The following is a 22367-nucleotide window of genomic DNA, read 5'->3' on the forward strand; positions in this document are numbered from 1 at the left end:
CCAAATTGATATGTGCACTATCACTGTGAATTTAATGGAAATAAACAGCTAAAATATGAGGCCAAGGTAAACTGCACTTGAGTAATTGCTTTCATATATTACATGAATTCATCAAACAATGGGTGAGGTTTCTCAAAGTCTCTCTGAATACATTATCCCCAAACACAGATAACTGGAGCTGGATGGGGACTTCGAACTTCATGTAATCCACAGAAGGAAAAGTATTAACCAGAATGTAGTAGTTAGACAAATCTTTCAGCAATCAGTCCTAAAGTACTTGCTGAATGTCAAATTTTTCTGTCATTTCTTTGATATTTCCAGTTAGGCTGCATGTGAAAAGTATCGGCATTATAATGAGCCGATACAGCTTTTCACTGAAACGGAAAAATGTGACTATTTTTGCAAAAATTATCCTCAATTTTACTCAAATAGAAATGTGCTAAGACCTTTCAATAAAGTCATTTGATTGAATGATTTACTGATTTATTTTTGCATAGTATTTATTTTGATTTTCATTTTGTATTCTATGGGGAAAATCAAAGCAGAAACTAATCAGATTGAGAGTGCATCAGGAGACACAGAATATGCTACACTTTGCTCCTGAAGCCCAACTTCTAAATATGAAAACAGAATTCTGTTTTGCTCTCAGGATATGGCCATTATTTACTTCATACGAAAAGGACAGACTTAGGAAAAAAACTTAAATTCAGGAAGTAATATAATCATTCTCTGAAAATTAATGTTCTCTATCGTATGTCTCTATATAATACATTCTCTATGATATTACAGGCTTAATGGCAGAGCAGGAAGGACAAATTTCTCTTCGTTAGGAGCATAACATAGCAGAAACAATCAAACTGAAGCACTCCTGGCCTTGCACAACCTCCTTGCTGTCAAGTATTTGTACTTGCTATTCAAGGACTCAATCTCCCCAAAGAAATAAATGTTCGACTATAATAATATGACAGCATTTGAATTTAAGATTATTTCCTATGGTTGTGGCTGTATGCTATACCTATTTAGAAGATGCTGAGTTACGGAAAAATAACCATATGTCATACAGAAAATGTAATTTTAAGGGGAATTATCACCTATGAGTCCAACTGAATCATATTTTCCATACACACCACACCTATCATCAAAGTTTCTCAAAATTTGTTGCGAACATTCAAGCTTTACAGTACTTAAAAACATCATTAGACTTAAACCCAGATGTCAGACTGTGGAAGGTCACCTGCAAAGTTTTAAGAATTTGGGAAATAATGTATACCATTACAAATGACATATGCGTCCAGAAGTCACGAGCTCTGATCTGAAGTCTGCTACTGACATTGAATAAGTCATATGAGCTAGACAGAGACTTGATGACTTCCTGTGAGTGACATGGCACATCACTGGCAAACAGAATGCAAGCCCAGGAACTCCAAATACCACCATTAGATACCTGCAAAACCAAGTTTCCACTAAAACATTGCAGGTATCCTTGAAACAGGACTCCTCATTATTGCTAAGCACTGCTTAAATCCTTATTGACTATTATCAAGGTTTCCCACATCCCCTCAAAATACCTAAAAAGGACAGTAAAGCAAGCCACTCAAGCCCTGTTTATGACACACATAACCCAAACTTACGTGCACTGCCCGTTGTTTTTTTCACATTCTGGGCTTGCTACATCAACGATTCCTCTTTCCGAACAGTTGCAGCTCTCGCAGCCAGCAAGAGGGTGGTAGCTGAAGTAATTTTTCTTGCACACTTCACATTTTGGTTTCACAGTTCGCGGAGGGCAAATGCATTTACCAGTCATGTCATCACAAAGACGCTGCCCGCAGTTGCATACTAGGTCAGAAAAAATGATCTACAAATCAATCACATCTCAACTTGAAAAGATCAACTCTTACTGAACTTGGATGTGAAGCAAACACACACAAGCTTTACATCTAAAGGACACGATTCTTTCCTCTCTTTCACTATTTTTAAGTTCAGGGTCCTGGAAATCAACTATGTAACTGTAACAGTAGTTTCAAAGATTAACTTTAGTGCCTGGCCCTTTTCCACAGATTGGTTGCTTAACTTCACCACAGATATTATTAATGACTTCCCCAAACTGCCAAGCATTAAATGACAAATAGTTCTGGTGTTAAGGGCACCACTTTTACAAGGCAACATTTATAAACATCAAGTGTAATATCTGGAAGGCAGCTGAGGATTGATCTATAAATCTGTTAATGTTTATAAAAATGACATCAGAATATGAGGAATTAGGAATGCTATGCCACTGATTATCTGTGGAAAACAGATACGGTGTAAACTGGGATACAACAGGAATAACTTGGAAATGATGTAGCAGTAAGTGCAGAAAAATCCATTTGACTGAGAGTGGCAATATGGATTTTAACCAATTTAACTGTAACCCTGTACACCTGACCAAACAACACATGTGAAGGCATGGTCCATCGTGAACTACGTGTGCTTTAAGAGCATGGAGTTACTTCTGCCTCAAACTGAAAGTTATGCTATGCTAAATCTAAGATTGGCTCAAACACCCTCTCTTAGAATCAAGCCCTATAAAGAAAAGTGACATACTATGCAGTAAAATCAGAGAATTGAATAAATCAGAGAATAGGGTCAGCTGCTGAGTAAGTCTGAGCATGTACTTACACCTGCAGAATGGAAATCCATAGTAGCCAGTCTGGCATCGGCTGCACTGGCGACCGATGACATTAGGTCTGCAAATACACCGTCCTCCCAGGGGGCTGCAAGTAGGGCTCACAGCACCTGCACTATGGCAATTACATGGCAGGGCTCCATTGTTGTAGAAAGCCACTAGTGATCTCACAGAGTCCTTACAGAAGGCCGATGATCCTTCTGGGCTATTTAAAATTTAAATATAAATCATATAAGTACTGGCTCTTGGGAATTGTTATGACGGTGCTTTGCAGTGGTTTGTAAATTAGGGTCCTGTATTCAAACAGTTCTTTGACATAAGAATGGCATCAGTACACATGCAAGAATATACTTATTAAATTAGTGGTGAATGGTTTTGAACATGCAGGTAAGAGATTTTTTTTCAAAGAAAGTGCATATTAGTCATATAATTAGTTCAGACATGCCAAGCAAAATACTGAATACCAAAGATGGAAATACCAAAGAGAGAAAGATGACATAGATCTTCCTCTTTTGTACCATGAGCAATAAAGCCCTACCTTTACATTTCATTTACAATAGAAAGTCATGGAAAAATGACTCATGGAAATTTAGTGGGCCAGCATAAGCCATGAATAGTATTTTAATGTATCACAATGATGGAGATTTTATACGTATGTCTTTAATACAGAGTAAAAGTAATATTAATTCCCAGCTTTTTGTCAATGTTCAGGTTTTTAGAAAGCGATGCTTACTCAATATAAAAACTGTTTCCTCCACATTGGTTGATAAAATCAAATGACTTGTCCACTGTCTTTTTGTCAAGAATTTTGTAACTGTAGGTGTCTGCTGGAACAACTAAGACTTTTTCCTTAAAACAAAAAGAAAGCTAACTTGTACATTTCTGAGAAAAGGAAAAGACAGAATCTGAGGCATTTATATATTTAAATGTTGCTTCATTATGCATTCTGGATTTTCTCAAAACCCGTAACCTTTTAACTGAAGAAAAAAATAGGAATATATGCTTATCTTCCCCCCAGAGTTGTGATGCTATAAGCAGTGTAAAATAAAAACAGTGTATAGTATCTTAAAATTTTAAAGTCAAACAGAAACAGTGCACAAAATCCTAAAAATCTGGAACACAACATTAAAAGTTCTTTTTTTGGCTTTCATCTTTACGTCTATCTCTAAATGAATCGTGAAACTGAGAACAACATTTCCAATTACATTTATGTTATAAGCATACCAGAACCAGCATTCTTCCATCAGGTATCATCACTGTAACAGAGATCTCAGGTTCAGAAATGTCAAGCTCAATTCGGTTTTCTGCAATCACCTGATCCCGACAGCCAGAGGTATGAGGGCAGAATGAAGCATTGAAGGAACCTAGAAGAAAAAAACCTACTGGATTTGTGTAGCAAGGTTTTGGTAGTGGGGAGAGCTACAGGGGTGGCTTGTGTGAGAAGCTGCTAGAAGCTCCCCCTGTGCCCATTGGAGCCAGCCGACTCCAAGACAAACCCACTGGCCAAGGTCATTAAGTATTTAAGAAGGGGAGAAAATGTTGCTTGTGCAACAGCAACTGCAGCTGAAGAGAGGAGTGAGAATCCATGAGAGAAACATCCCTGCAGACACAAAGGTCAGTGAGGAAGGAGGGCAGGAGGTGCTCCAGGCGCTGGAGCAGAGATTCCCCTGCAGCCCGTGGTGCAGACCATGGTGAGGCAGGCTGTCCTACAGCCTGGGAAGGACCCCACACCAGGGCAGGGGGATGTCCAAAGGAGCCTGTGACTCCATGGGAAGCCCATGCTGGAGCAGGCTCCTGGCAGCACCTGTGGCCCCATGGAAAGAGGAGCCCATGCTGGAGTAGGTTTGCTGCAGGACTTGTGACCCCATGGAAGGGACCCACACTGGATCAAGTCTGTTCCTGAAGGACTGAACCCTGTGGGAGGGACCCACGCTGGAGCAGCTCATGAAGAACCACAGCCATGGGAAGGACTCATGTTGGAGAAGTTCATGGAGGACTGTTTCCTGTGGGAGGGACCCCACGATGGAGCAGGGGAAGAGTGTGAGGAGGAAGGAGCGGCAGACAAAGCGTGATGAACTGAACACAACCCCCATTCCCATCCGCCTGTGCTGCCAAGGGGAGGAGATGGAGAAAACCAGGAGTGAAATTGAGCCCGCGAAGAAGGGAGGTGTGGGGGGAAGGTGTTTTAAGATTTTGGTTTATTTCTCATTACCTCACTCTGATTTGATTTTCAATAAATTAAACTTATTTCCCCAAGTCAAGTCAGTTTCGCCCATGACAGTAATTGGTGAGTGATCTCTTCCTGGCCTTATGTTGTCCCACAGCCTTTTGTTATATTCTCTCTCCCCTGTCCAGCTGAGGGAGGGAGGAAGAGATAGAGCAGCTTTGATGGGCACCTGACATCCAACCAGGGTCAACCCACCACAGCTCCATGTGCCAAAATGCTGAGAAAGGAAAGTGGTTAGATCAAATTCAGGTGCTTACCTGACCACACACGTCCCACATCCACATGCACTTGCACAGAGAACACCGGGTGTGCTGGCTGATAAAAATGTACCACAAATACATATCTGCCCATGCGGGGCACTCTGCCACTCAAGGTAATCTGGTTCTGCAGAAACAAGAACAGCTCTGATGATAGTATATTTGTTTCAATAAATATTCCTGGGTTTACGAGCTGTGCTCTGTGCCACCTACTTGCAATGAAAGAGGGGAGGCTTAGCATCTCTCAGCAAGTTAAATGTCTTCAAAGAATATGGCATTACAACTGCATGCTGCTATCTGTTTGCATGCCAAGCACATCTAATGCTCTTCTCCAGTCTGTGAAACTACTGCGAAGTTTAGAAAGAAGCTGGTATTTTTGTTTCTCTTTCTATGTATTGTCTGTGTGGCTTACTCAGTCTGCTACATTTTGATCGTATCATATCATTCAGTTTTGATTCTCTTAAGGTGTTTCATCTACTTAACCTTACAAAGAATATACTTTGTGACTTAGGAAATGAAGTTTTCAAAATATGAGATACCTGTAGCGGTGTCAAGGTGAATCCATTAACGGAGTCAGAAGGTAAAGGGGCACTCAGTGGATCGTAGGGTATATTTCTCTGTACTTCAGAAATATTTCCATCCTTGAATGCATCCAAAACCAAAGCTGCTGGTGGAGTTTCATACACTGAGGGAACGCATGTTGCACTAAACACAGAATTATAGTCATTACTCTAGGGCCCAGGAAAATTTCTTAAGCATCATAAAAGGAAAAGCAGTCAACATATTAGACTGTATTACAATTAGTAATGCAATTAGCAACCCCTGTTACTCTTTAGATTCTATGTAAATAATCAAAAAGTAAATGAAAACACGAGGTATGGATTTAACTCACAAAAATGAAAATATACGTTGACTGATTTTGTCCACTCAAAATTTCCATAACGTGAAGAGTTTCAATGGAAAGAGTTTGCTAAGGAAGATGAAAACTAAGAGAACCAAGAGTGGTAAAAAAAATAAATAAATTTCAGTTAATCCAGTTACTTACATTCACCAGAATCTGTACTAATACTGAATTCTCAGTTCTACAAATATTTACGTAGGTGTATCCTTTAAACATGCAAGTTTCCCCACTGAAGTCAATGGGACTACTTAAGTACTTAAAAGATTAGCATACCCTCAAATATTTGTACAATTGGAGCCAAAATAAATAACAATGCTCCTTGAAAGCATCCTTATTCATTCACTACTGTGTTTAACTATTTCTTCCTTGGTATATTTGATTCTGAAGAACTTGATTGAGAGAAGTATTTTCCAAGACTGCAGGAGAAAACATTTGGGGGGGTTTCCTGCTAGTATTTGTTCACTTCTCATAAGTACTCAACAGACAATGATTAATCTTTGCTCAAGACAGTCCCAGAACTGGAATGGCAAGTATGTTTCAGGGCCAGAACTGAGATGTATTTGCCAGGCCTGTGTGGGAAATCACATGAGATATCTGCTTATAACACTGTTAAACTGAGCCAAGATGCTGCATTTTTCAACTTGGTGAACACAAAACACTTTCAGGAAAGCAAAAATGTGACAATCAGCACATGGTCCTAATAACAGAACATAAACATACAGTAAGCTATGCAAGTGTACCAAAAGAGTAAAAAACCAACAAACACAACCCACGACACAAAAACAAAGTAAAAGGTAAAAATTATTACATTTGCTTTATTTTAAATCCTGTTTTTCGTGCAGCCTTTCCCCCATTTTACTCATAATATAAATGCCCAGGAATGAAAAATACCTTTGGTACAACGACAAGTATCTTCAGTCTTATAAAGCTGCCCTCAGTTGTAACGCTCCAAGCACAAGAATTAAAGCTGCAATTCAATGCTATGCATGCTTGGAAGCCAAGTACAGTCACATGCTTTTATCCAATTTACTACCCAGTTTTTTCTGCTTTCTATTTCAATTCAACTATTATATTAGAAGCTACTGTCTAGAAAACTATTAGACCTAGTCACCAACTCTTTCTGCCTCTGAAGTCCTGCAAATGACATTTACTTTTACTTTGAGGCCATTCCCATTGACAGATCAGTAGGAAGAAAGCCTTAGGAGCAGTATCACGAGGGACATCCTGCGGAGTGCAACAGGAAATGGAATGTGGGTCTCCCTAATTTGGAAGCTACAGTGATAATTCCTTTCTGGTCCAAAGTACAATCCACTTGGAGAGGTGAAGAGCTTCAACAGGACAGACCAAGTGCTTTGCAGAACCCAAATCTGTCTGCTCGGGAAGTGAAAATTCAGGTTCAGATCCTGGCAGAAAGAGAAGAGCCATCAGCCTGGGTCAACCAAGCTGTAGGTGAACATTGTAATTATGGCTCCTATACAAGTATAATGGAGGAGAAGGATCACTTGGCATTGCTGTGCTGGGTGAACACTGAGGAGACACCTGCCACACGGGCCCCATAATGAGATAGACAAGGGAATGGCTTGTTTCTGAAGTGGGGCTTACACGTTGAATAGCTTGATGCTACCAAGTTGAGCTGGTGGATTTGCGCCTGAAAGGGGAGTCACATCCCCTACCTAATGACAAATTAAAGCCATTTTGGAGCAGCTGGAGCAGCAATGTGCAGAATGAAACTCCAGACAGAGCAGTAAGCATTTCAGGCTACCAAAGTAGCAATGTTTCTCCGGCTTGGATACCTATCATACTGAGCAGTATATAAAAGACGTGATTTCGAAGGCTTCAACACTGAGTAGTTCAGATAGGCCAGGGAGAGGCTGTTATTAACAAAATCCTGTGCAAAGTAGATTAATACTAACACTTCAGCATTTTTACAAACAGTACATTGCAAAAGTGGCCTACATATCACTTCTGAGTCACTGAGCAAAGAATAATTCAAAAGAATTAAAATTTCATTCAGTCTGCCTTTCAAGGTCATCTTCAGAAAATACAAAGGATAAAACCAAGCAAGCTACCTTCCATCACGGGTACTCCTGTAAGCAGCTATGCACTGTACTTTAGGAGCCACATATTCTGGAGAAAATTCTTCAGCTGGTACAATACAAACCTTGTGCTGAAAAATAAGGACAAGGCACAATTAAAAAATAATACAATAAATAAATAACAGGGCCAGGACTGAGCAGGAATGACAAAGTCTAATTTTAGCATGGAGAAACCTGAGCCCAAAGCCATGTTCTGTTATGGACTTCCCATAAGATTTTGAATCCTTTTACCTACCTGCACATGAATGCCTCAGTGTTGAATAGCTTTTTTCTGTCCTTCTCAGGGAAATGTTAGCTGTTCAGAAGTTAAGTAAATTAAAATCTAAGTATATGTATGGCAATGGGAATGACAGAAGACCAGCTTGCAGTGTCAGAAGCTAGACAAGATGTACAGAGGTGGGAGGGAAAAGCCTTCATCTTAGTGTTAGAGACTTTTTGACCCTGGGACAATTCCTAGACCTTTCGAAATGCAGACATGAACAATTGTTCATTCAAAGGCTGTAGAAGTGAGTTGCAGTGACACTAGGATTTCTCCCAGTAGATTTAGAACTCATATTAAAAGCCAGTGAGACTTCATATGATTTTTTTAAAAACCTAAAACTAGACATGAGCAAATGGAGCTGTAGTAGTCCGGCTGTAGTCATGGTGGTAAGGACATAAGGGAAGGCTTGTGGGTAGACACAAAGTTCGCACTAATAAAACGTATTACCTGCATGTACAAAATAACTAAGTGCAGGTTATAAAACATGCACATGGGCTACTTGAAAGGATAAAAATGCTTGATAAGCAGTAAGACAACTAGCACCATGTATTAATATAAATAAAAATTGCACAGGGAGAATTCATTAAGATGCAAAGTGATTCAGTTTAGAAGCAGGTCCTAAGAGAGCTCAGCTTGTGTTTTAGCAGTAGCAAGCAGGGACTAGAAATCCTTCTTAAGCTAGAAGGCAGAGTGCTAAAAGTCCCTTTTCCTGGGCAGCAAACGTTGTGCCTGTCCTGCATGTAATGACCCACAGGGCTCCAATCCACTGGAGCAGAGCAACGGAAGGCTCTGAAGCTTTGAACTGTACTTTATGAGAATCTAAAAAGTGTGAAACATGGTCTAGGTTAGGCAGCTGGTATGACAATGTGAGATAAAGGCTATTAAGTTGTAAGAAAGACCCTCTCTTGAAAACTAATCTCTAGAACTCCACTTTACCCTTTCTTTAGACCAGATTTCTGAACTCCAGCACTAAGGCTGGTTCCCCCTTGCCTCTCTGGTCTACAGAGGGTCACACAAAAGTCTTTAGTTCCAAAGCTGCTGCCATTGACTCTGTGATTACTGTCTGTATACCTGAAGTCCTTCTTTTCGCCAGAAGACTTCCCACTAGAGGCTTCCACATGTGGAGATACAGAGCAATAATATCATCGTTTGGATATGGATCTTGTTAGTATAGCAATCGCTGCAGGCAGCTAACATACAATCTAAATTGTATTTGTTCACACTGAACACTGCCTCATGAAATGAAGAAAGCATGTATCAGTTATTAATCCTAATGGTTTCATGAAACTACTCTATGTTTACAGCTGTGTTTCAACTCAGATTTTAACCATCTCGGTAACTCACCATTTAAAAATGGAAAACAGAAACAACATAGAAGAAAATTCAGTGTCCAGAAAAATGTATTCCTGGTGTGGCCAAAAGAGGTCAGTGAAGGCTTTCATTCAAAGTATTTAAAAGTTACATGACTAATGAATGCATTTATTACCAGAAATGAATCCATTTATCATCCGAATTTTGAAAGAGACCCAGGAAATTCCTACATGGGTTTTGAGGAATTAAAAAAAGTGAAAGAATTATGAAGTATAAAAGCTACTAGAAGATTTTTCATTTAAAGTGTACATGTAAAAGAGAGAGGGGAACTGAAATAAAGCATGAGAGAGCTGGAAAAACCCTTGCCAAGAAAGGCAAATTTCTGTTTATCTTCGGAACTGAGCAAGTTTGCCTCAATACAAAGAAACATCTTCAAGCATCTAATATACATCATTTCACACATTACTGCACAGTGTGTGGACATAGGGAGAGAAGTATCTCCCTCTACCCTCAGGGAATACTTTACACTCAGGGAACAAGTATTACAAAAGGGATAAGAAAATGGAAACTTACCAGAAGAAAATTAATTGATGATGCCTTAAGATGTATCTTTGTGTCTGCTAGTAGGTCATAGGCTGCAATGCGATTGCTGTCATCAACTACAACGCTGCGACAAAGGAAACTGAGACAGAAAGCAGGATTAAAAATGAGCCTGTGGATTTGCCATGTTGTTTAGGCTATTGCCTAGCTCAGCTGCCTAGCTTTTGGCTAGCCTCACCACTGGTGCCTAGCCATTCTGCTGCATCATGAGTAACAGCTATCTTTGGCCAGTGGTGAATATGCAGTATCTCACTAGTGAGATGACGGATATACCACGTACAAGATACTGCTTGTCCTTTGTGGGCTGACCTATTCAGAACTCAAACATCCAGACCTCAGCTCAGATATCTATTAGAGCTACTGCTTTAAGTAGGATGTGAACAGACAGATACACATGTATGCTATCTGTGTAACATGATGCGTAACTAATATTCTGTAACTGGGCCGTGCTCCTTGGAGTGCCAGCACACACCAGCTGCTGTTTTCCACTATGGCCACGTGCCACTTATGATGTGGATCAGGAGCTCTCACCCACACAATGGCAACTGTCCAAGTCTTGATTTTAGGAAGCTATTCTGGACACTGAGATACTCATCAATACAAGTGGAAAAAGAGGTAGATTTGCCTCTTACTGACTACCTTCAACTGGCTGCACTTCTTTGGTAAAGACAAATACATACTAAGAGTCTTGCTAAAGCCTTTGAACTCTGCCTTGTCCAGGGAGAATGATCCCTGCAACTTGCCAAAAGTAGCAATAGCTCTCTTTTGCTAAAGAGAAATCACATAAGGATCTAATTTCTTCCTTCTGCATTTCTGCTCAGCTCGGCCAGTCAGCATGCCATGGGTGAGAAGCTGCAACCACCATACAACCACTTCTCTATTTCTCTTCTATTAACCAGAGAAGGTGGAAATTTCACTCTCATTTGGAGCACAGCTCAAAAATAAGGTCAGCTCAGGACTAAGGACATTTATGACAGAGAAATACAGGTCCCTTATTTGTGATTTGCTGGAAGCTTGCAATGTTTTATTCTCTTTTGATGTTTTACTGGGATAACTAATAGAGCTGTAAGAAGGACTGGAACAATATATTCCTAATTCTACAAGTTAATCTTATCTGCATATACCTCACTGTGTCATTTCTTGATTTATTTTTGAACAGAAGAGACTTGTAGCTTCCTGCTCTAGAAAAGATGACACAGCAACTTACTTGCAATGTGACCATTAGCTTCATGCAGAATGGTCACAGAAGGGATTTACTGCATTGCTGCATTGAAGTAGCAAGGACTTTAATCGTATTTTCATCAGCAAGTTCTTATTGTATCATATGAACAAACAAGAATGTTCAAAATTAGCCCATAAAATGTGCTGAAGGGGTGGGGGAAATACCAGTAAAATGGAAGACTTATAGCAAGTCATTTGGGGCTCAAAGTGTTACATAACAGGCTAAAAATAAGAGCTTTCCCCAGCAACAAACTCACAAGGACATCGCTCCTCATAGCTCTGCTCTGCACCACAAACATGCTGATGAAAATGATTTTTCTTACTGGGCAGTTTCATCCTGAATGCAAACCTAAGCCTAAGCCTCCAATCTGTCCAACACTTGGCTCACGGGAAAAACAGATGCATGTCTGTAGTCTCCCGGCACTGGGTAGCATCTCCCAATGGCACAAAGATCTGCAGGATCACAATCCTAATTTGAGTCGTACGCTGAAATGTTCAGGTGTTAAAGACAATCTCGCTCAGGTCAGACAAAATCTCTTGTGCAGAAACATCTGCAGTAACCTCAGTAGCCAACAAGAATAAAGAATCATACAGCTGAAGACCTTGCCTACAGCCTAACAGCCACATGATGGCTACAGTCAGAATTTCAGAGACCATTATACTTGTGCTTCAGCAGATCTTGTTAGAAGCAGTTGGAAGATTCTTGTAAAACTAGCTGCTATATTTTTTATAGCCAAAGCCCTGGGACACACTTTTAACTACATAAAGACAGTGCACGCATCTGCAGACAACACTGATGCTTTTCCACCGGACTCAGAAAATAATAGTTTATAAGGATTTATGAATGTGCATTAAAAAAAATAGCCCTTTTTATAGGAAAATATTTCATTGAACCAGTAGCAATATTTATTGCGCTGATTAGACAAAGAGAATTAAAAATCTGTTACAATACCCACAGAATCATGTACTTTCTTTTAAATCAACCTATAATACTCAAACAATCTACATAGTAAGAAAGATTCCAATATATAGAAAGTATAATTATAACCCAAATGCTTATTTAATCATTTACTGATTACTTCAGAAATTCTCACCTGTATTTACAACTATATATTCTCACTCTGCCTTCAGTGACAGGTCCAGGATTATATATTGTTACCTCAGCAGTGTATAACTGATCATCTTCATTGGCATATTCAAAAATCAGAACATAGTGACCAACCTGAGGAACATTTATGGTCATCTGTAAATTGACCTAGGTCAAGATCATTGAAAAAGAAAAAAGCTGTTAGATTTTTCATTCATTTTCTTGCAGAAAGTTCCCTTTTCATGCCTTGTAAGCAAACCGGTCAGCATCAGTCCAGGGCCAGTCCTGTAATGTCTCAATAAAAGACATCCAACAGAATGGAAGCAATGCTCATAAATATCAGTTTGTGTGCTCGTAAGAGTCAACCAAGTTCAAGATACAGCTGCCATTATAACAGTTCTAGGAAGGCTGTAAAATAAGCTTAGGAAATGATTATATTATTATTTCTCTTCTCTCCAGGAGAAAGTATCAGTGAGGAAACTTTAATAATCCTAAATAATTGTCATCGTCATCTCTAAACTATCTTCAGTAACATAAAAACTGAGTTTACTTCTCCACTGAAAAAAAAATTTCCAAGAACACAATTCCTACTGCAGATCCCTTACAAAGAGTGAAAGCATTTTCTCCAGGCAACAGCCAATACCACTTTCTGAAGCATCAAGTTTTTCTTTCAGTTTACCTGCACAAATTGGTTAACACGATATTTGATTCAAAATAGTTCAAAGTAGTTGCATGGAAAGTGCTGTGGTTACAGAAATTTTTGCTACAGTTGGCTATGTAATTATTTTCAAATTTATATTCTTTTTTCTCAATATTTCCTTAAGCTATGAACACTTAAACATGTAATTAATTCTGTCAACAGCCCTCTTGACTTCATTGCAATCATTCATACCAGTACAGCTTTGCACATGCATCAGTCATGAAGCACCAGTGCCTGTGGTATGTAAGTATTCTTGTTATTTTCTTGGTACTTTTAAAAGCAATATCCAAGCACAGTAATAGAAGGCATAATCACTTTACATGTAATTATCATGTAACTGATAAAACACCTTATTTTTACCAAACGCACTTCCAGTATAACTTTTCATTTCACAAAACATATGTTTCTCTTGCAATAGAGCTATAGCAAAGGCATAATTACTTCCGCTTTTTTGTTTATTAAAGCGAATATTTTATGTAAGTATAGCTAATTAAGGGGGGAAAAAAGATTAGTTTATAATGATGTATGTACACCATTTCTGCTGACAAACCATTAGGCCACTTCTGTTGCAATTAAACCGTATTCTGAACAAGCCAGTATGCCTAAAGCAGAAGGATTTTTATTTAATACACTACTTATGTCAGAGTGAAATGTCTACTCTGGTCACAGTAACAAATTAGCCTACACCAATCCGTTTACACAGTTCTGTATAAAATGCGGAACTTGGCACAGCGTCTGTTTTAGGGATGTGTTAAGTATCTGCAAATCCTAAACCGTAACTTGCAAGTGTTTAGTGCAGTAGGTTTATAGTTAACAGTGCAGACGGGACTGCAATTAACAGCAGGAATCTGACCTCTCTCCCACTGATATGGGTCATCACTGGTTGATCAGGAGTTGGCTGCCGCACAGGTATTCTTCTGTATTCTCCCCCATGGCTGAAATACACTGCGTCTGAACCAAGGACACAGGAAAATCTGCCCAATGGCAAATGCTGATAGAGCAAGCAGCTTACATAAAAACAAACAAACACAGGATTGTTATTGTTTTCAACTGCAGCAAGAAAATAATGAAATAATCCGAGGCACTGGTTTATGCCACAGCATATATACTGACTGCTCTGTTGAAGCATGTCCTGAATAGGTGCAAGGCTCTGTAACTTGTATCTGCAAGATGGATGCTTCGTAGTAATCACTAGGTAACAGCACCATATAATCCTAAGAACAAAGAATACAACAAATGCAAGACCATGCAGAAAATTGAAAAAGGAACATATCTAGACTTTCGCAATGTAGCAATGAACGAAACCAACCACATAAATAATTTTTAGAGAGTATATCCTCAAGACATGAAAGTTTTTTGTTGTTACATGGGCCAGTAACATCAGAATGTATCTCCCTAACTCTATTTCTACCTTCATAGAGATAGGATGAAGACAGCTGCCCTGCGAGCAGGGAAACTTTGAGGCCACTCTCCCACCATGTGTTGTACAAGAAGCAGCCTCTCCACAGCCCAGTAACACACAGCCGACTGCGTGCAGTTTTCGGTCATGAGTGCAATCCACATGCACACAACTCAACCGTGTGTGACTCCACAAGGGAGATTCATGTATCTCAGCTGAGTTCATTAAAATATTCCATTTAATTATTAAGCTTGCTTCAAAAGTTGGTGTATTTTTGTTCTGCTTTGCCTACTTAAATTAACATATTAGAGGGTTTTTTTATCAAAACTGTTAATGTGAGAACATGCTGGGCTAAGGTCATTAATAAATTCCTTTTCAAATGTATTAGTAAAAAAACCAGACACAATAAGTACTGTCCCTTTCAGCAAGAAATATGTTTGCAAGCTCTTTAGTAACATTTTACATGGTATTCCATAAATTTAACAGAGCCCCAGGCTTGAAGACTAAAGACACTTGGCTACTTGTTAACCCTATACATTATACATATAAATTTCAGTATGCTGTCTTTGTGATCATATGTGTTTAAGGATTTTCATAGACTATGATCTCAAAAAATTTCTATTTTTATAGCAATTTCTCAGAACTGTTGTCAGGAAATTTTTCAGTTTTTCAGTGAGTGAAAGAAGAATTGTGATAGAAGGATAAAAACATTTAGAAAATAACCTACTAATCATGCAGCCCATCTTATGATACTCTTCTGAAGAATCTTTGTCAAGAAACTAAGGCCTGGTCATCTGTGGCTGAGCCAAGATTTAGATACAATATCTGATAGGTAAGAATTATTAATTTCTGTGAGCATTTATGCTCAACCAATTTTGCTGTATGTTAGTATTATTCTAGCCTTTGAGGGTAAAAATTCCAGATAAAGTATGTAAGCACAAGAAAAATTATTGCTAGTGAAAGTCAGAGAAGAAGAAAAAAATGAAATAAGCAGTGGGACTGTAAATCTTAATGATATTCTGCTGCTGTGCTCTTTTCACTAGTGCTGAATTTCAATTGCTTGCAGGGTTCTTCCCAGTAAATAACTCCAGAGCAATACTATCATGACAGCCTTCAAGCGCTTGTTTTCCTCAATTGTTTTCTTACCAAGAGGACTTCCTCTGCCATTATACTGACAGTCCATGTGCCTGGAACCAGTGAGAAAGGCTCTGTGGAGCTTTTTCCTGGGATTGTGACAAAAGCTGGCTCCTTGCTGGGTGGGAAGACAAACTCTTTGCTCTGAGCAGCCCCTGCCAGCAAAATAAAACCAAGTAAAAATATAAGGGACTGTGAAAAATGTTTCTACTTGCTTAGTGTGCTGGACTAATGATTTAATCCGTTAAAACGGGCCTAACAGGAGCTGATCAATGCTTTTCTTAAGGCATTACATTTATCAATGTGCATTCAAGCGCACACAGTGAGCTACAGAGCTATGCAGTGATTGTTGTTGTTTTTATCAGTCTTGAGCAAATTGGTTCAGAAAAGCAGAGCTCTGCCCCTGTGATGGCCAGTTTTGCGATATTCTGAAGTGCTCACTACTTCACGTTTCCATTATTTCCTGTTCAGCCTGTTCTGCACTGACTCACAGTATGTTCAGCTGACACAAAGCCTGTTCTCATGTGACTTTCAGCCAAATATTTCAGATACTGGAGGGTCTCAGCAGCATCTAAAATGTTTGGTTACAGATAGTAACTGAAGGTCTGGACAGAGATGATGTACAACAGGCAGAGATGATGTACAACATAAATGTAGCTGCGGTGTGCTTTATCAAAAAGAAGTTGTGAGGAGCAATTGTCATGAGCATTACAGGCTTCCTCTTTGAAGCCCAGACAAAACTTGCTTCCCTGCCTTCCATCCCATAAACACCAGAAATAATAATGAACTGCTGCCACTCTGCTGAGTGATATCTGCAAAGTCTTCAGCTTTGCCTCCTTGGAATTACTAAAAGGCCTATGACTAAAGTCTATTAGCTCCCGTAAGTACGCTGAAGTTAGGCATTATAAGATATAATTCTCCGTATAGGCTTGCTATGCCTCTACCATTTAGAGGATACGGAGTACTTATCTTTTATCAGGGCCCAAAAAGCATCACATGCTGTTGAGATCTGTAATCAGAGCTAACTTGGTAGATTGGATTCACCATTAAATAAATGTTATTCATGGAATGAAGGCAGAAGCCACTTTTAAACTGAAATATTAAAGGCAACTAAACCAATATAAATGCTGTTATCCCTTCTTTAAAAGCTTCATAAAACACAGTTCAGAGCTTCCAAGTGCACAACTGAAAGTACTGAGTTTGGCAAACATTTGAAAAAACAAATGCTAATTACTACTGTAAGCAGGGGTTTCATGCAAACACAGCCACATTGATTACACAGCAAAATATACTAGGAAAGGCACAAAAGCACTGCCACTGTTAAAAGTGATGCATTTTAAGCAACACTACAAATCTGACTTAGGTGCATCTTGAAAAGACTCCTCCAATCTAACATTCTGATCTGTTGCACCACTGAGTTGCACCTACCTGTTTCAGGCTGAGATTGACAAGCAGATATGCAAGCAGACAATGTTTCACCTCCAGGGTTAATATACCTCAGGATAATGCAAAATAAGTTTGATTTTTCCACATTCAAAGTTATCTTCACTTCATTCTGAAAAATGGAAGTTAATAAACAAAAACAGCCATAAAGTGCTGAATAGAGGAAGTTAGAAGCCATGCAAGCACCATACTAAAGTCCTACAAGAAAAATGCACAGGCAGACAAGTATATACTGGAATGGCAATGCTGGTGTATGACAGAGGAAGACAGGCAAGCCTAGTGAGAAAATTAATTCACTTACAAGTGTAATTAGTGCCAAAATGTTTTCCCTCAGCAACTGAGATCTTCCCTTTAATGCTTTTTGAGCCCAGGCTGACATAGCGGAGGACTAGGTGGAAGAGCTTAGGGGAAGCCACAGTGATAGGCACAACCACCTCTGGCTGCGAAAAATAAAAAGAAAGGGAAAAAGGAGGAAAGGAAAGTATATTATTTGTTACTAGCACCCAGAGAAAGAAAAACCATTTGGCAAAGACAAACTCCGTAACAGAAAAGAAAGGCTCGGACAGCTTACAAAAGAACATAGAACAAAACCGCCTGTGAAATAAAACTCTTGCTAAATACTAGCTTATCCAGAAGGACACAGAAGGGCTGAACTAACATGTGTGTTAATATTGCACCTTGATATATAGGCAGTATTTTACAGTTATTCTCCTCTTCCGTGCCATAAAGGAGGCTTACGGTATCAAGGGCTGTCAATATTCCTAGCTTCTCAAGGAACAGGCCAGAATCATCCATCCTACTCTGAAATCACACAACACACTCCACAGCATGCAGACATCTCAGACTATCACTGAAACTTCTGCTTCTCCACCAGATCCTGTGGTTTCTTAGAGATGTGATACCATGCATGACTCTTTGCCCTGTGGATGAACTGACTGCTCCGGAGCCATGCAGTTCTCAACCCCACAGGAGGCTGCTCTCACACAGCCCCCATTATTTAGTTTGCAGAGTAACAGAATCAGGAGAGACATATTCAAAGGCTGGTGGTGGATTAGGAAGAGATAGGATTGGTGCAACCTCAAGGGTTTGGCTTCCTTCTTTCCATCCTAAAACTCCCCTTGTAATCCAACTCCCACCAGTTCACCTGTCACAATTTACTTGCTGTCCCTTTCCAAGACTCATGTTGTACGGTGACCTCCCCACCACTGCGGTCCATTCTGCTCCCCCAAATGCACACAGATTTTCTCTGTTCCATACATTTGAGAATAGAGCACAAAGCCTCATTTTCTCTTATTCCTAAAAGTTACAATAAATGCAAAATTGCCAGCTTCCATGAGCTGCTCTGAATGTATATTCCTCAATTCTATCATCACCAGACACCTCCACCTTCTTAATAGAAATGCAAAGCAGAAAGCAAAGATAGGCATACCATAGATGGCAGGGCCAAGAGATCTAGAGACTTGATAGCTAAAATCTAGGTGATTGCAGAAGGGCAGTGGACCAGAATGGAAAATACAGACAGGTAGGGAAAGGTTTTACAAGAGTTGCTTTAAGTGGAGAAGGATGACTTCTGAAAGATAATACATGGATAAGATAGGCACTGAGGGAACACTTGAAAAATAGATATAAACAAAAAAGAAAAGGCAAAAGAAAAAGAAAAAAACATGCTTCAGGAGATTTATTGAAATGGTTTCTAAGCTTTTATGGAAAATCTAGAAGACACAGTGAAGGGAGAGAAAGAAGACATGTGAGGAATGAGGGAGGAAGAGATGCTGGTCCCTGGCCTCAAGCAAAGGCAGGGAGTGGGGAGAAATTATTCTTCAAACTCTGTCACAAACTTGGGCAAAACAAACTCTGGCCAGTGCTTTAAAATCTAAGCTCGACTGTCAGCTGCTCAGTCTATAATGAAACACCCATGTTGGCAGCTTGACATTAGTCTCCACTGATGTCACACACAGCTTATTTATTTCACCTCAAGAATTTTTCATTGTATTGAAATAGTTTCTTTGCACACAAAGTTGTTACAATTGCCTTTTGTGTGGTAGATATGGTAACATTTGTCTTCTACAAAATAAATGTCAGGAGGATTATTTCAGGGTCCTGCAGACACAGGAATGCTATGTTGAAATTAGGAGAGTTCCTTGAAATGAAGAACATAATTTCCTCCAGTTAGATCTTTGCAGAACTGAGAATGCACCTCAGTTATGCAAGGATCTAAGTAAGAAGGGCCTGGAGCTGGCAATTACTTACATGACTGAAAAGGTTTATCCAGGTAAGCAAAATAATGCACACTTGTAGTACGATTAGAGACTAGCCCTTTTCTCTACCTCTTTACAAAATGCCACTGGGTACGAAATGCAAAAAGCAGCTGAGTTAGAAAGGAGAAGTTAAGAAATCACAGCTACTGGACAGTTGCCTTCCTTTATGAAAGTGGAGTAATTCTGAAGATCTAACAAATATGAGCTCCAGGATAAAACAAACAAACAAACAAACAACAAAAAGAACAAAGAGAAAAGAATGAAAAATAAAGAATAGAAAGGGAATCACTATGCTTGTGCAATAATTATGTGCTTGCACCTCAGTCTATAGTGATCCAGTAATCCTTGGACACAACCACACCAGAGTACTACCTTTAAGAAGAGTGAGCAAATACTATTTATTGCTCAAATCTACTGTTTTAAAATCCTGGTTCACTTGGTCAGCAGTTCAGCCCAAAGTCAGACAGGTCTCTTCTTACACAATTAATTTATGGTGACTTTCTTCCTGTAATTTACTTATCCCCTCTGCTATTGTTTAGTTTATTTGTAGACTGTTATGAGGCTAAAACGAATGTTGCCAATATGCTCCTGCTCACAGCTTTCTTTACTGAATCACATCTTTTCCTGTTTGCTGTAATTTGAAGGTATCATTCCTAACAAAAATTGGCACCTTTCTCTTTTTCACCCAATATACGGTTCACTTCAGTGACAGCCCTGTGATGGTATCCAAAAACCTTATGCATACAGACTGCCATGGAATTGTGTAATTCAGATTATTTAGCCAAGCATCAATCTTCTGCTGTTTCCACTGTCCTTGACATGACAAGAACTTCTGCGCTTAGTATCACAGACTTTAAAGCTATTAGTTCTTCTCTTTACATCTATATCAAAATGCATATCTCACACACAAGAAAAAAACAAAACCTCAAAGAATATTTCTGAAGAACAAATACTTGCAAAAGTGATGACCTTACTAATAATACCAATGCTCACTAATCTAAACAGTGATACAGTGCCAAAGAGTTCAGATTAGTGACATCCTGTCCTTTTATTCTGGTTTCTCTATGACCCTGCACACACATAACAGTACTATAGAGACATACATACTACACACCTATGTCTTCACCCCAAAGCCTTGAGCAAAATACCAGCTTACTTGTATAGATGACATCTGAGCATATCCTCTCCAACTGAAGCCAGGGAATTCCTGAGGATCATAGCCAAAACGAATTTCCCTTCCCTTGACAGTAGTACCATCTTCAATCTCAAACTTCATGTGGTGCAGATCAGGGAAAAAATAGTTTTTTTCAGGCCTTTCAAGGAGGAAAAAACCAACAACAAGGTGTTACCAATTGCTGTATGGTCTACATCTAAGAGCATAAAGCAGTGGAAGGGAAGTGACCTACTGATGACTGATAAATCCTGAGAGCAGATAGTAAATTCAAGACAGCTGATAAAGATGGGTGTAATGAGAGTTCTCTTTCTAGGAGCTTTTACAGCTTACATATGTTTTATTATATAACTCTTGATACATATATAGATTCACATACAATACTATTGCAAAACTGGTATTGGTTAATAAAAAAACAGAAGAAAACTGCCCAGCAAAATTAATATTAACAACTAATACAATGGCAAGGGACTTGCAGAAAGTTTCAAATGAACTATGCTGATGCAGGAGCTATCAGGAGCTACAGCCAGACTCACTCCTGACAGGTTATCCCCATGACATGGGCCCTGCACTGGCAGCCACCCGAGGGCTCGGCACACGCTGGGCTGAGGGATCCTCCAACATCACACCGACAGCCTGTTGGGGAAAGAGCAGAAGCCAAATATCCCATCAGAAAAAAAGTGACAGAAGTTATCAGAAAACACACCTCGCTTCCACTAATTTAACACCATTAATGACTCATTTCCTCCTTCTCGAGTCCTTCAGACTCCCCTCAGACTCTTTAAACACATGTTAACACACATGCATGAGCTGCAACTATTTCTGGCTTCTGAAGTTTGTGGTTGTTTTCTTTATTTTCACCTTGGAATGTGACAAAAGCCACTTAAAAAACCCCAAACAGATCACAAGTAATAAGCCATACCACATTGCTAAATGCAGGACTAAAGCTCTCCAGAACTGTCATTCAAATGTTTTGCAAGTAAGTCAGAATTTCTACAGCAACATCACCATGAATAATTATTTAAAAAACCCCAAACAAAGATAAAAGAAACAAACAAACAACACCTCCCCCACCACCACCAAAACAAACAAACCCCAAACCCTAATTTACAAAAACTGTAAGATGCTAATTTTTCAGAGTCTGGTACTGCAATATTTAGTTTTCTTACAAAAATTGGACACGACAAGAACATATTTGTTATATAATAGCGTATGCCTATTTTTAACCAATACTGGACAACAATATTGAATGATTTCCTACAGGAGATAGGAATTGTGGCTCAAACTAAAGAACACCTCTAGTAATGAGGTATAATTTGTCGTATTAGGGAACAACTATGTATAGGCTAAAAATTTCAAGCTGAACTGAAAGGTTGAAAGTTCCTAAATATGTATTTACATTGTAGTGTAAAAGACTCCTGTTTCCTAAGACATTATAAGCACCTGTAATCCTTTGACACTTTTGTGAAACCAGATCCCTTTCATTATCTCTTGGTTTAACATTAGGCATAAAAGCTTTGTGCAATAGAGTACCTCTTCTTTTTAACTTTGCACATATTAAATTATTGTTAAATTATGTCAGTGCATTAAAAATAAATTTCTTGCATCAACCCTGGACAGGTGTAAAGCACACTG

At 39.1% G+C, this 22367-nt stretch overlaps 1 protein-coding gene across 3 annotated transcripts in view; it reads right to left on the bottom strand.

Annotated features, from left to right (window-relative positions):
• LAMA3 (laminin subunit alpha 3) overlaps nucleotides 1-22367 on the bottom strand; it is a 108151-nt gene that overhangs the window by 49668 nt on the left and 36116 nt on the right. For all 3 annotated transcript variants that reach the window (XM_030510945.1, XM_030509268.1, XM_030510121.1), the window contains 15 exons: nucleotides 21269-21368; nucleotides 20718-20874; nucleotides 17289-17415; nucleotides 15873-16015; nucleotides 14441-14541; nucleotides 14181-14334; nucleotides 12635-12795; nucleotides 10293-10401; nucleotides 8120-8217; nucleotides 5689-5854; nucleotides 5150-5276; nucleotides 3890-4029; nucleotides 3399-3514; nucleotides 2659-2870; nucleotides 1632-1836 (listed from right to left, as the gene is read on the bottom strand). In XM_030510945.1, the coding sequence (XP_030366805.1) occupies nucleotides 1632-1836; nucleotides 2659-2870; nucleotides 3399-3514; nucleotides 3890-4029; nucleotides 5150-5276; nucleotides 5689-5854; nucleotides 8120-8217; nucleotides 10293-10401; nucleotides 12635-12795; nucleotides 14181-14334; nucleotides 14441-14541; nucleotides 15873-16015; nucleotides 17289-17415; nucleotides 20718-20874; nucleotides 21269-21368 (2116 nt within the window). The remainder of the gene's footprint in view (nucleotides 1-1631; nucleotides 1837-2658; nucleotides 2871-3398; nucleotides 3515-3889; nucleotides 4030-5149; nucleotides 5277-5688; nucleotides 5855-8119; nucleotides 8218-10292; nucleotides 10402-12634; nucleotides 12796-14180; nucleotides 14335-14440; nucleotides 14542-15872; nucleotides 16016-17288; nucleotides 17416-20717; nucleotides 20875-21268; nucleotides 21369-22367) is intronic.

The sequence above is a fragment of the Strigops habroptila genome, chromosome 1, assembly GCF_004027225.2.
Source record: "Strigops habroptila isolate Jane chromosome 1, bStrHab1.2.pri, whole genome shotgun sequence".
NCBI classification, from domain to species: Eukaryota; Metazoa; Chordata; class Aves; order Psittaciformes; family Psittacidae; genus Strigops; species Strigops habroptila.